Genomic DNA, 11,620 nt, shown 5'->3' with positions numbered 1-11,620 from the left:
GCAGGGCTGGCCATCACGGGGCTGAGCAGGGCTCCGTGCTGCCGGGGGCCATGGGGCTCCATCGCTTTCCCGCTCCACGCTGGCTCTTTGCATGGCACAGAGCAGCAGCCATCAGCCACCGGAGCCGTGGGCTGGGACGTGGGGGATGAGGAAGCACAGCCTGGCAGGGCAACCCCCAGCTCCCCGAGCCTTCACCTGCCCGTGGCCTCTGCTGCAGCTGGGCATAAGCCCAGAGTGGTGATGCCAGCTAGCATCATTAGGCCTCGTTAAGGTGACGAGCTTTCACTGCTCTGCTGTGCCAGTCTGCCGGAGCCCAATTAGTGTCACATCCAGGAGGCAGCTCCTGCCGGGGCGACGGGCGCCCTTGGCACAGCCCTACCCTGGAGCTGCCGTCCAGCTGAGACCGGGCACAGCTCAGCCGTGGAGCCTGCCCACATGGCCAGGGGTGCTGGGCACAGAGCGGGGTGAAGACACCCTTGGCACAGCACCAGGGGCCAAGCCTTGCTACCCTCTCTCAGCTCTGGGGGGCTCAGCTCCCAGCCCATGCCCCCAGCCATGAAAAGGGGTGCAGCGTCTCTCCCCTCCTACCAGGACAGCAGGCCCTGCGCCACCTTCACTCTTTATTATACATCAAGGTCTCAGATATTCCAGTTCTTTGATTCCTTGGGGCCAGCTCACACAGGGGGTGCCATAGCAGAGGGGCTGGTGCTCACAGCCCCCTCTCACTGGGCAGTGTGGGGTGAGGGGCTGTGAGCAGTGGGGTCTGCCCAGCCCCAGGGTGAGAGAGGCTGCAGAGTGGTGGTGGGGGATGCCCCCACAGAGAGCAGATCCAGTGCGGGTAGTGCAGTGTGGTAAGAGAGTGCTGGGTCCCCGAGCAGGCTTTAGCAGCCCTGCCAGAGCAAGGCCCTGCTCCCCACCATCATTGGTATGAGGCACGATCCCTGACTGAGGAGCTTTGGCCAAGCAGGAGCAGAGGGTGGGAGGCCAGGAGCAGGGCAGGAGGTGCAAGCTGCATTGGGGTGAGGGAGGAGCACGGGGGCTAAAGGCAGAGGGAGGACAGGGCCTCGCACACCCTGCCTCAAGCCCCAGCCCACAGCTGCAGGGGCAGCAGCCCCCATCCCCATGGGCTCTGTGACAGAGCCTGGATCTCCCTACTCCCTGAGACAGCACAGTCCTGCTTCTGGGGCACATCAGGGACAAGGCTCAGGGGGGGCAAGGACACAACTCAGAGCCAGTAGAGAAGTGGGAAGACAGAACCCCCCCAAAAACCCCCCAGAAGCAGTAATGCAGAGGTGGAGATGCTGAGAACGGGGGTGAGAGGAGGGGTGAGTTTGTGAGGGGAGGCTGGCCACAGGTGCTGGCAAGGCACAGGAGTAGAGTTGAGAGGAGGGAGAATGGCACTGGCCCCAGAGAGCAGAGAGGGGTTCTGGGATCTTGGGGGTGACCCACACGCTCAACCCCCCTGGGGCAAGGCAGGGTCCAGTCCCCCAGACTCAGGTGGTCACTTTGATCCCAAAATATTTGCGCAGCTGTTCCAGGAACAGAAAGGTGAGAACAGTCTGAGGAACCAGCCGGACAGCAGCAGGAACGAAGCCCTGGAAGGGGACAGCAAGAAGGGGAGGAGTCAGTGTGTGCCTGCCACTGATTGTCCCAGCAGCCCAAGCCTGGCAGCAGCACGAGTGGGCAGGCATGGGTCAGCACTGGCTGGGCTGTGGAGCCGGCACTGTCACACCATGGCCACCATGGTGCACACAGGGCTCAGCACCATGTGCCAACCCCTCTGGCACCTGCACTGCTGCTTGGGAGCTCGATGGGTGCAGCAGGGCCACAGCTGTGGTGCCTGGCCCAGCCTGAGTCCCACTGAGGCCAGGGCTTGCAACACCTCAGGGCCAAGCCTGGGCTGGGCAGACAGGGGCTGCCACAGCAGAACCTGGAAGGTTCCCTGCCCCAGGACTGTTCTGGGCCACAACCTCTGCCCCCAGCTCAGCCCAGCCTGCCCCACCCCTGCGCCCCCAGCCAGGTACCTTGTAGAAGGCAAGTGGTCCGAGCTTGGCAGTTTCCATGGCACAGTGGACGACTCCCTGGAGTGAGAGGGTGAGAGATGAGCTGGGAGGGGCTGGGAGGCAGAAGCTGGCACGTAGATATGGGAGGACAGGCAGCAGCAAGGTGGGCAAGGTGGGCGACTCACCTGGTACTCCCCGTGGGAGTTCATGAGGCGGGTCTTGAGCACATCCAGGGGCTGGCACAGGAATGTGGCACACAGGCCCTGCAGAGAGTCAGCCAAGTCAGGAGACCTCCGTGCCAGCCACTGCTGTGGTCACTGCAGAGCCTCAGAGCCACACTGGGACCCAGCCTCAGGCCAGGAGCCTCCTGGAGCCACTGTGCTGAGCTGAGCCCGGAGCAGCAGCCCTGGCAGCCCCAGCCTGACACCCTGACCCTGCTGCAGGCAAACCCAAGCAGTGCCCCCCAGCCCCCAGCCCCACTCACAGCGATGAAGCTGGACAGGAAGTGAGTGAAGACATTGTCTGACAGAAATCCAGTTGCGAGAACCAGCTGCTTGGCCTGGTCATAACAGGAAAGCTGCAGAGACATGGTGAATCAGCAACATGCTCCCTGTTCCTTGTGCACCAGGGACCATCCTCGTCCCTATCCCAGTCCCCTACTGCCCAGCAGAACTGTCCTACCTGTCCAACAGTGACAAGGGCCCCACGGAGCGATGCCACTGATGCTCCTGAGAAGAGTTTCTTCACGCCCTCTGTGGACAGACAGATTTGGATGAGCACAGTTCTCTGCCATCACTCAGACTCCATTACCCCAGGAGTCTCCTTCCATGCCCAGTGTGTGTCCACAACTCCTCACACAGCCCTGCTTGAAGCACACCATAGCAAACAGGCTGAAGGAGCAGGGAGTCCTTCAAAGCAGCATGACCTCCTCCCTGCCTCTGCTCATCCTCTGTTCCACCTGCTCCACCCTCCTGCGCTGTTCTGTTGCAGGTCCCAGCAGCTCACCCTTTCCCACCAAGTATCTGCAGGCTGCCAGGCCCTGGCAGACCCTTGCCCAGCCCCTGCCCCAGCCAGATGATGAGGAGATGCAGACCCTGTGCTCCCCTGGACACCCCCAGCCCCAAGGGCATCCCCCGGCCCCTCTCCCTGCCCCGGCTGAGCGAACTTCCAGGGCGCCCTGACCCGGCACCTGCTAGGACACCGGAGCAGGCTCACCCACACGGCTGGCACAGCCTCACCTTCCCGGAGGACACGGTACATGCCATCCAGGGCATGGGAATAACTGGAAGGAGCGAGAGGGGAAGGGGTCAGGGCCCGAGGCTCCCCAGCAGGGCCGCAGCCCCGCTGCTCCCCCGGGCACCGGCGGCCCCGCCCGGACCCCAGCGCCCCCGGAGCGGTGCTGCCCCCCCGCGGCCGCGCGGACCCCGGCCCCGGTCCCGCCGGCCCCTCCAGGCCTCCCCCCCTCGGCCCCAGCGCCCCTCGCCCTGCCCCTCACTCACTTGCGCCGCTGGTCCGGCGGCTGCTTCATGTCGTTCTGCATCCTGGAAGGCAGAGCACCGCAGGTGAGGGGGCAGCCGGTACCCCACTGTCCCCTGCAGCACCGGGGCCCCAGCACAGGACAGTGGTGTTGTGTTGCCCATTTACAAAGGGCTAAGAAAGTTGCCTTCAGTCCCACTCCCCGCGAGGGTCACACACAGCTGGGTGCTGTCACCAAAAGGCAGAACAGCTCTGGCCATTCTGGGCATAGAGCTCCCAGCCCACTGACCACAGGGCAGGCTGGCCAGGAGGGATGTCAGGAGAACCCCAGCACAGCCACCACCCCAAATGCACAGGGGGCCAAAAGCCCCAGTCATACAGACAGAACTGACCTGACGTTCACCATGTCTGCCGGGGTTCCCACAAACCCGCCAGTGAAACCTGCGGCCAAACAAGAGCTGGGTCAGGGCTTATCCATCCTGAGGGAGCCAGGGCCAAGGGCCCCAGTGCCTGGCTCACCTCCTACTGCAGCCAAGAGCACTTTCTGGTAGAAGGGGGGAGGCCCCTGGTTGCTCATGCGGTTCTTTGCGGTTTCATAGATGCCAAAGCGAGTCAAGGAATACGTCATCTGGATGGGGGAAAGGAGCGGCTGTGTGTGGCACAGGGCAGCTCCCCACGCAGCGGGTGCCGCAGGAGCTCCGCGCACTCACCTGCCGGCACAGCGAGGCGCTCAGCCCGTTGTAGAGCGCCAGGAAGCCGTCGGTGCGGATCACGTGCATCGCCATCCCCGTCATCCTCATCTTCACCTCCTGCTGCGTCTGCAGGTGCACCTGGGGCAGAGCGCAGCGCGTCAGCCCAGCGGGGCTGGGCAGGGACAGAGGGGCACGAACAGGTGGGGATTGGAGCTGTGTCAGGTTAGCAGCACTGGCACAGGAGCCAACTGCGAGACACAGACAGCCTGGAGCAGGCTGGCCCAGCCTGGCAGCGGAGGGGTGGAGGCAGAGAGGGAGGGAAGGAGGGAGGGAGGAGTGCCGAGGCTCCTGCCTGCAGCACCTCCCAGGCCCTGCCCTCACAGCCGCCCAAGGTGAAGGGGGGCACCTGCCCTTCTGGGCCACCTCAGGGTGGAAGGTGTGGGAGTGTGGGTGTGTGCCCAGCAGTACGTGAGTGAGCAAGGGCCCTGTGTGGGTTTGCTCAAGGGGATGCACTGGGCTGCTGAAATCACGGCCATGCAATGCAGCAGGCCTCCAGAGCCACTTCCCCTCCTCCTCAGTGCAGGAATCACACAGGCAGGAAGAGAACCCCACAGCTGGCCAGGCGCTCCCCTTCCTGCCTGCAGCAGCCCAACGCTTCCCACCATCTCCAGGGGCAACGGCAACAGGCACAGGAGCTGGCTGGGACAGGGGAGCCGTGTGGGCTGATGCTGGAGCATGCTCTGAGCACTGCAGAGACCACATGTGGGTCAAAGGCCCCAGGAGATAAGGAGAGCAAAGGGCTGCTGACAGGGGATCAGGCCACTACGGAAGCTGTGGCACGGCTGGGTCGTGCGACACTCTGCAGGATGTTGGGAACAGCCACTGTCTCCCATATGGAGCAACAGCAGGGGTGCAGGGGCCTGCCTGCAATCCCCACAGGTGGATTTTGGACGTCAGGGACCAGAGCTTGCGGGTGCTCACAGCCTGGGGCAGCTGAAACGGGCAGGGTCATGTAGGGACACGGTCCACTGCCTGCAGTCTGCAGGAAGGGCAGGCAGGCATGGGACAGGCTGGCCAGGCGATGGTCACTGCAGGGCCAGCAGGCCGTGGGCAGCCAGCAGCTGCACAGTTGGCCTAAGGGCACAAGCACTCTGTAGGTGAGCTGGCCAGGGCCTCTCACTGGGGCCAAAGTCCAGAGGTGCAATGAAGTGCCCTTCGTCCCCTGCCCTGCCAGAGCCTGAGGCCCCTCATGCCTCCCCAGGCCTGGCACCAGCCTCTGCTGTGGGGGAACACATGGCCAAAGAAGGGTCTGTATTCAATAATCAGTGTGATTATTGATCTGGCAAAAACAGCTGGCCAGGCTGTGCTGCTCACACTGCAGGAATGCAGGGGCTGCTCATCCACACAGGACAGCATGGGGATGCAGCCCAAACGTCACAGCCATCACGCTGGCTCAGAGACAGACCTAGAGGCAGGTGCCAGACTAATTCCCTTTCTTAGCGCCTTGCCAGGCACCCCACACAAGCTCCCACGGGCTGGCAGCCACCTCCACTGGGCAGACAGGGCCAGCTGGGCAAGGCAACAGGCCGAGCACTGGGGAGGTGGCACTGCCCTGCCAGGGCTGGCTCCTCTCCTGGGCCTGTGCCTGGAACATCTTCCTCTCTCCCCACGGGGTGGGAAGGGGCCGTGTGTCCCAGCCTCACCCACAGGCATTGCCCTGGGAAGGGCAGGCTCTGTCCTGGGCTGCCTCCTCCCTCCCCCTCGCAGCCTGCTCCGCTGCCAGGCTCGTCGCCGCTTGGCTGGCACACAAGGCTCTGGGCAGCGCTGGCATTTGCCCCGTGTGTGGGTGCTGGCAGCGCAGGGCTGCGCGCGGCGCCCTTTGTGCAGCAGCAGGCATGCCAGGTCATCTGCGGCGCCTAGGTGACATCTTGGCTGAGGACTCCCAGCCCAGTGGGCCAGCGTCCAGCACCGCCGGCCCCGGAGTCACTGCCGTGTCCAGGCACGGCTGCCCAAGGCACCCTCCACAGCTCCTGGAGCTGGCACCCCAAGCTCCCCTCAGCCACACACCCACCCATGCCCTCGTGCTGGGTCTTTGAGACCCCTCAGCCGTGTCCCTGCACAGCCACGAGTCAGCTCCAGAACAGCAGCTGTTTCCCCAGACCTCTACAGCTGTTCTCCAGCTCCCTCCGTTGCTCTGGGACCCTCACAGCCATTCCCTATCCCTTCATAACCCTTCCAGAACCCCCAGGCCTGCTTCCCAGAACCCCAGAGCAGCTCCCCATCCCCTCGAAGTTGCTCTGGGACCCTCACAGCCACCCTCTCTCCCCCTCTGGCAGCCATTCCCCAGTAGCTCAGAGCCAGTCCTTCAGCTGCTCCGGGATCCTCAGAGCAGCTCCTCATCCCCCCACAGCCACTCCGGGACTCTCTCAGTCACTCTGAGTCCCCCCCAAGCCATTCCGCATCCCCTCAGAGTTGCTCTGGGACCCTCACAGCTGCACCCCCGCAGCCAGGTCCCTCAGAACCGGTCCAGCAGCTGCTCCGGGACCCTCACACCCGCTCCCCGTCCCGTCCCGGCTGCTGCCCCCGCTGCAGCCCAGTCCCCTACGGCCGCTCCCGGGACCCTCGGACCTATTCCCCGCTCCGTCGCAGTCTCTCCAGAACCCCTGCAGCCAGTCCCAACTCCCCCAGCCTCCACCCCACCCTCACCGGCACCCTCACAACCACTACCAGTCCCCCATAACTGTCCCCCCAAGCCCTCACCGACACCTGTCCCCATAACCGTCCCCTGACACCACCCGCCCCCATAACCGCCTCGCCATCCCCCCAGAGCCCCCCAGAGCACCGCAGCCATTCCCAGCCTCTCGCACTCGCCCTCCCTGCCCCCCGACGGGCTCCCCGCGCCGCCGGGGCCGCCCCGGGCCGTGTCCCCCCTCACCTTCAGCAGATCCAGGGGGTGCGTGCAGCAGGCGGCCCCGGACGACGCGAGGCCGCCGAAGTACCAGCGCGAAACGCGCTGCTCCGCCATGGGCGCCGCTGCTGCCACAAGCCACGCCCTCACCGGGACCAGGCCACGCCCCCTTCCGTTAAGCCACGCCCTCTCCCGGTACCGGAAGGGGGTGGGGCGGGCCCGGGGCTCGCATCCCCCACCTACGGCGAACGCGGCAGCCGCAGGCTCCGGAATCCTCGCTCCCACCCCGCACGCATCCCCATTTCCAGCGCGGGGAAGGCCCTTCCCGTCCATAATTAAGGGATTAATTAATGGGGAGCTGAAGCCATCAGCCAAGGGCAGCGAGAAGAGGTGCGGGAGGCACAGGTACACACGGCAGCGTTCCAGCGTGCACACACTAAGCGCAGGGACAATCACAGCTCCAGAATACACCCTCCCACCCCGCACGCATCTCCACAACCTGTGGAAGTGTGTTCTTCTCGTAAATAACTAACAGAGAAGTGAGACATCAGCAAGAGGCAGTGTGAGGAGGTGGGTGATGCGCTGGTACAAACTTCCAGTACCTTAAGGGAGCCTACAAGAAAGATGGAGAGAGACTTTTCACAAGAGCATGTAGTGACAGGACAAGGGGAAACGGCTTCAAACTCAGAGTAGGTTTAGATTAGGTATTAGGAAGAAATTATTGGCTGTGAGGGTGGTGAGGCCCTGGCACAGGCTGCTGTCCAGAGAAGCTGTGGCTGCCCCAGCCCTGGAAGTGTTCAAGGCCAGGCTGGACGGGGCTTGGAGCAACCTCGCCTGGTGGAAGCTGTTCCTGCCCATAGCAGGGGGCTGGAATGAGATGATCTCTCAAGGTCACTTCCACCCTAAACCATTCTGATTCCATGACATGGGGAGCACGGGGATAATCGACACCTGAGAAAGATGAACCATTGTACAGGTTTTTTTGGGTATTTATAAGGTAGAGTTCATGGTGATGGCAGGAGTAGCAGCTCTGCCCAACCGTACAGCATTCTCTGGGACAGTGCTCCCACTGTGCACTTGGAAAGGTCCAGAGCCCGGCCCGGGCAGCAGCTGCAGCACCAGTCCCTCCACGGTGAGGCTACTCCAGAACAACAGTCCCTCCTGCTGCCTCCAGTGCTGCTTTGATCTTCTCTGCTTCCTCCTTGGAGGCGTTGGCCTTGATCTCCTGCGGAAGGGACTCCACCAGCTTCTTCGCCTGTGAGAGGGACAAAGTACAGGGCTTGTAAACAGGCTTTCACTAACTGGATTATTTGATTTAGAGCCATGATCCTGACCTCTGCTTAAGGAACCGTGGAAACTCGCTGACCAGCACAAACCCTGAGACTTGGACTTGAACTGTGGCACATCCCACCAGAAGCAGCTAACCCTGGCTGCTAGTGATGACACAGCTGCTGGGAAACCTTTCCTCAAATTCTTCCACAGGTGCTCCTGGCGTGCACGCCAGCCTGCAGAGGAGTGGGTGCAGGCAGAGCCCCTGCAGTGCCCTGCTGGGGCAGCATCCGCCGGGCTGGCTCTGCTCATGGCCATGTTTTGGTTCACATACTTGTGCCAGCAGGAGGGGAGGCCACTGCAGGGAGTGGACACAGCTGCACTGGCTGAAACACAGCTCCAGCACAGACTACTCGACAACACGGTATTTTGACATTTCAGGGACTTTTAAAGCAAAACTACTGGTACTAAGGAGCACTGCAATGCTTAAGGCAAGCTGAAAAACTGTTGAGCTAATTTAAAGAATTTACTGCAGTGCTGTTATAGAGAAGGAAGTGAGCCCAGGGGGACAAGCCCCTGCTGCTCTTACACACAGCAGCTCTCTGCCACAGCACTGCAGGGGTGTAGCACCCACTGGACTGGCCACTGTGCTGGCAGGAAGGCTTTGTCCCTTTAATTCCTGATGGGTTCAATGCCTCTGTATCTGTGGTGGAAGAAAAATGCTTTTTTTGCTGGGGTTGGAAGGCACAGATGTGTGAGCAGTGGGCTGGTGGGGCAGGAATGCCTTTGCTCACCAGGACAGGATTTGGACAGGAGCCTGCACAGGCTCACTGTGATGAGCACAGGCAACACAGCACAGGTTATTAATTTCTGAACTCTGCTCAGGAAGGCGTGACTCCATTCTAAAGCAGCCCTGGTCCAGAGAGGCAGCTGTTCCTGGTGTTCAGTGGGAAGAAGAGCAGAGCCCAAGCCAAGTGGGACCCGTGCAGCAGCAGCAGCAGCAATGGGGCAGAGGCAGCAGGCTCCCAGTGCGGCCAGAGCCCAGGGCTGGTGGTGACAGGGTGAGCATGTGCTGGGCAGCTCCCAATGAGCTTTCTGGGGTGCAGCCAGCTGTGGTCCCGTGTGTGCTGGTCACACACCCATCTCATCAGGCAGTTGTTGCCACAGGACTGATGTTTGGGTCCCAGCAGTGCCCAAGGTAATCACTGCATGTGCTTCCCTCCACACCACCAGCAGCCCTACAAGCCATGGGCAGATCCACCTGCAAACCTTGTAAAAACCACCTTGACTGGATGGCAGCAAAATTTGCAATAAAAGGGATTTGGCTCCACTTTGAACAGAGTCCCTGCAGGCAGAACCTCCACAGCTGTTTGTGTTGTGTGTGTGCTTCACCAAAGTCCTGGGCCTGGGTACACCACACTTGAGTTTAGCTGCAATAACTGCCAGCACCTCACTAGCTCATGCAGCAGGTGCCACATGCAAAGCCAAGCTCACTGGGCATCAGCTCTCCAGTTAATTATCTACTGATTGTGTCCATTACAGGGTTTGGCATTTTCATGTTTACTTGGAACCAATAAGAGATGAACAACTTCCAGAGGAACCACACTGACAGTCAGGAAATTATCCCCATGAGACAGCCAAACTTGTCCCTGTGCCACTGACTCTCTGCTGGCCTTGCAATGCAGCAATAAGAATTGGGGGTCAAAAGATTATCTGCAAACACTTCTGCTCTCCTGGGCTACAGCAGGAGCAGACATTGCAATACTCAATGCTGCAGCTGGAATACTGGGAAGTGCTACTATTGACCCCAAGATATGAAAGCACCACCCTGGAGATGTGCAGCACATTGCATGCTTCAGCAGTAGCAGCTTCATCACCCAACATGCTGAGCCCACATCCAAGGTCAAGGGCCTGAGCTCAGACACTGCCCAGGGCTGAGGCCCAACTCCTCCAAGGAAAGAAGCAGCACCACCTATAAAATGAAGGGCCCTGAAAAGAGCTGGAAGCCTGGACTGCAAGATGTGTGAGTTACAGAGGCTCATTTAACTTCAGAAATACACTGACTTTGGGAAAGGCAAGCCAAACCCAGCTGTAGCAAGGGATGCTGGCCATTCCTGAGCTCTGCAGAAAAGCTCATGCACGGCAGCTCTCAGGTTTGGAGAAGTTGAGGCTGGCACAGACATCTCTGAGTCCTTTGCTCTGAGCCTCCTCCTTCATCCCCCTGCTTCTGACAACGGAAAACGCCAGATGAAGGCGCAACCAAAAGCTGCTCCCCACGTCTCCCTGCACTGAGAGCACACAGGCAGGCTGTGCTTCTGAATGCACACATCCAGGCTCCCCTTCGAGCAGAGAGCCGAGGCTGCTGGACCTGGGGGCAAAACCCCAGAGCCCGGGGCAGCACCTCCTCACCTGCACCAGGTTCACTCCGGGCACGAAGTTCTTCACCTCCTTGATCAGCTTCACCTTGTCAGCGGCCTTCAGCTCCGTCAGCCGGACGGTGAAATGAGTTTTCTCCTTCTTGAGTGGGACCACCTCCTCCTCCTGGAAGCAGCCGGAGTGCGGTGAAGCCCCGCGGCCAAGCCCACCGGCCGAGCCCGCCCCGCGGCCCCGCTCCCGCCCCTCCCGGTACCTGCGGAGCCGCCTGGGCGGGCAGCAGGGAGGCGGCGGCGGCCGCGGGCATCACCCCCACGTCCGGGATCTTCAGCGTCTCCTGCGGGAAGAGAGAGCGGCGGCACCAGCGGCCGGTCAGGCGGCGCACGCGGCCGGACCGGGCCGAGCCGGGTCAGGCCGGGCCGAGCCGGGCCGGGCCCCGCACCCACCTTGAGCAACGCGTTGAGATCGGCCACCTCGAGCAGCGTCAGCCCCGCGATGTCCCGCACCAGCTGCCGCACCTTGGGCGAGTATTCCTTGGCGGCCGTGTCCAGCGGCGCCCCGGCCAGCGCCTCCGAGCGCCGCGCGGGGCCGGTGCCGAGCGCCCGCAGCCCGGCGGGGGCCCCGCGGCGCGGCGGCAGCGGCCGGAGCGGCAGAGGGAGCAGCGGCGGCAGCGGGAGCAGCGCCCGGCGGGCGGCGGGCAGCGCGGCGGGCAGCATGGCGGCCCGAGGACACCGAGCGCTCCGCCCCGCCCGCGCTCCCGGCGGGACCCGCGCGCCGCTCCCAGCCAATAGCGACACAGGGCGAGCGCAGCGGTGCGCCATGGGACATGTAGGCCAAAGCGGGCCGATGGGAAAGCGACAGCCACCGTGAAAAATCCATTACTATTTATCATTTCTAAA

At 62.3% G+C, this 11,620-nt stretch overlaps 2 protein-coding genes across 2 annotated transcripts; both read right to left on the bottom strand.

The window, feature by feature from the left end:
• Positions 1-607: 607 nt before the first annotated feature.
• Positions 608-7,897, bottom strand: SLC25A10 (solute carrier family 25 member 10). The gene is given in 12 exon segments (XM_071451522.1): positions 608-1,595; positions 2,025-2,081; positions 2,189-2,266; positions 2,488-2,580; positions 2,685-2,755; positions 3,242-3,285; positions 3,503-3,544; positions 3,872-3,920; positions 3,999-4,107; positions 4,190-4,309; positions 7,107-7,321; positions 7,324-7,897. Coding segments are annotated over 12 exon segments (1,038 nt in total). The 5' UTR covers positions 7,382-7,897; the 3' UTR covers positions 608-1,493.
• Positions 7,898-8,042: 145 nt separating this feature from the next.
• MRPL12 (mitochondrial ribosomal protein L12) lies at positions 8,043-11,476 on the bottom strand. The gene is made up of 4 exons (XM_071451523.1): positions 11,168-11,476; positions 10,978-11,058; positions 10,758-10,889; positions 8,043-8,334 (listed from the first exon to the last, which is right to left on the bottom strand). Exons 1-4 carry the CDS (start codon positions 11,435-11,437, stop codon positions 8,218-8,220), a joined length of 600 nt encoding a protein of 199 aa, XP_071307624.1. The 5' UTR covers positions 11,438-11,476; the 3' UTR covers positions 8,043-8,217.
• Positions 11,477-11,620: the final 144 nt, after the last annotated feature.

Source organism: Agelaius tricolor, unplaced genomic scaffold, assembly GCF_023055355.1.
Source record: "Agelaius tricolor isolate 1412-34295 unplaced genomic scaffold, bAgeTri1.0.p SCAF_32, whole genome shotgun sequence".
In the NCBI taxonomy this organism is placed as follows: domain Eukaryota; kingdom Metazoa; phylum Chordata; class Aves; order Passeriformes; family Icteridae; genus Agelaius; species Agelaius tricolor.
The sequence above is the reverse complement of the archived record's forward strand: the minus strand, read 5'-3'. Positions and strand labels throughout refer to the sequence as shown.

Excerpts from the sequence above, each read along its gene's own strand:
- MRPL12 (XM_071451523.1), bottom strand. The coding sequence starts at position 11,437 with ATGCTGCCCGCCGCGCTGCCCGCCGCCCGCCGGGCGCTGCTCCCGCTG. Across the intron at positions 10,890-10,977 it reads CCGCCCAGGCGGCTCCGCAG|GAGGAGGAGGTGGTCCCACT; the intron begins GTACCGGGAGGG and ends GGCTGCTTCCAG. Across the intron at positions 8,335-10,757 it reads CCGGAGTGAACCTGGTGCAG|GCGAAGAAGCTGGTGGAGTC; the intron begins GTGAGGAGGTGC and ends TCCCTCTCACAG.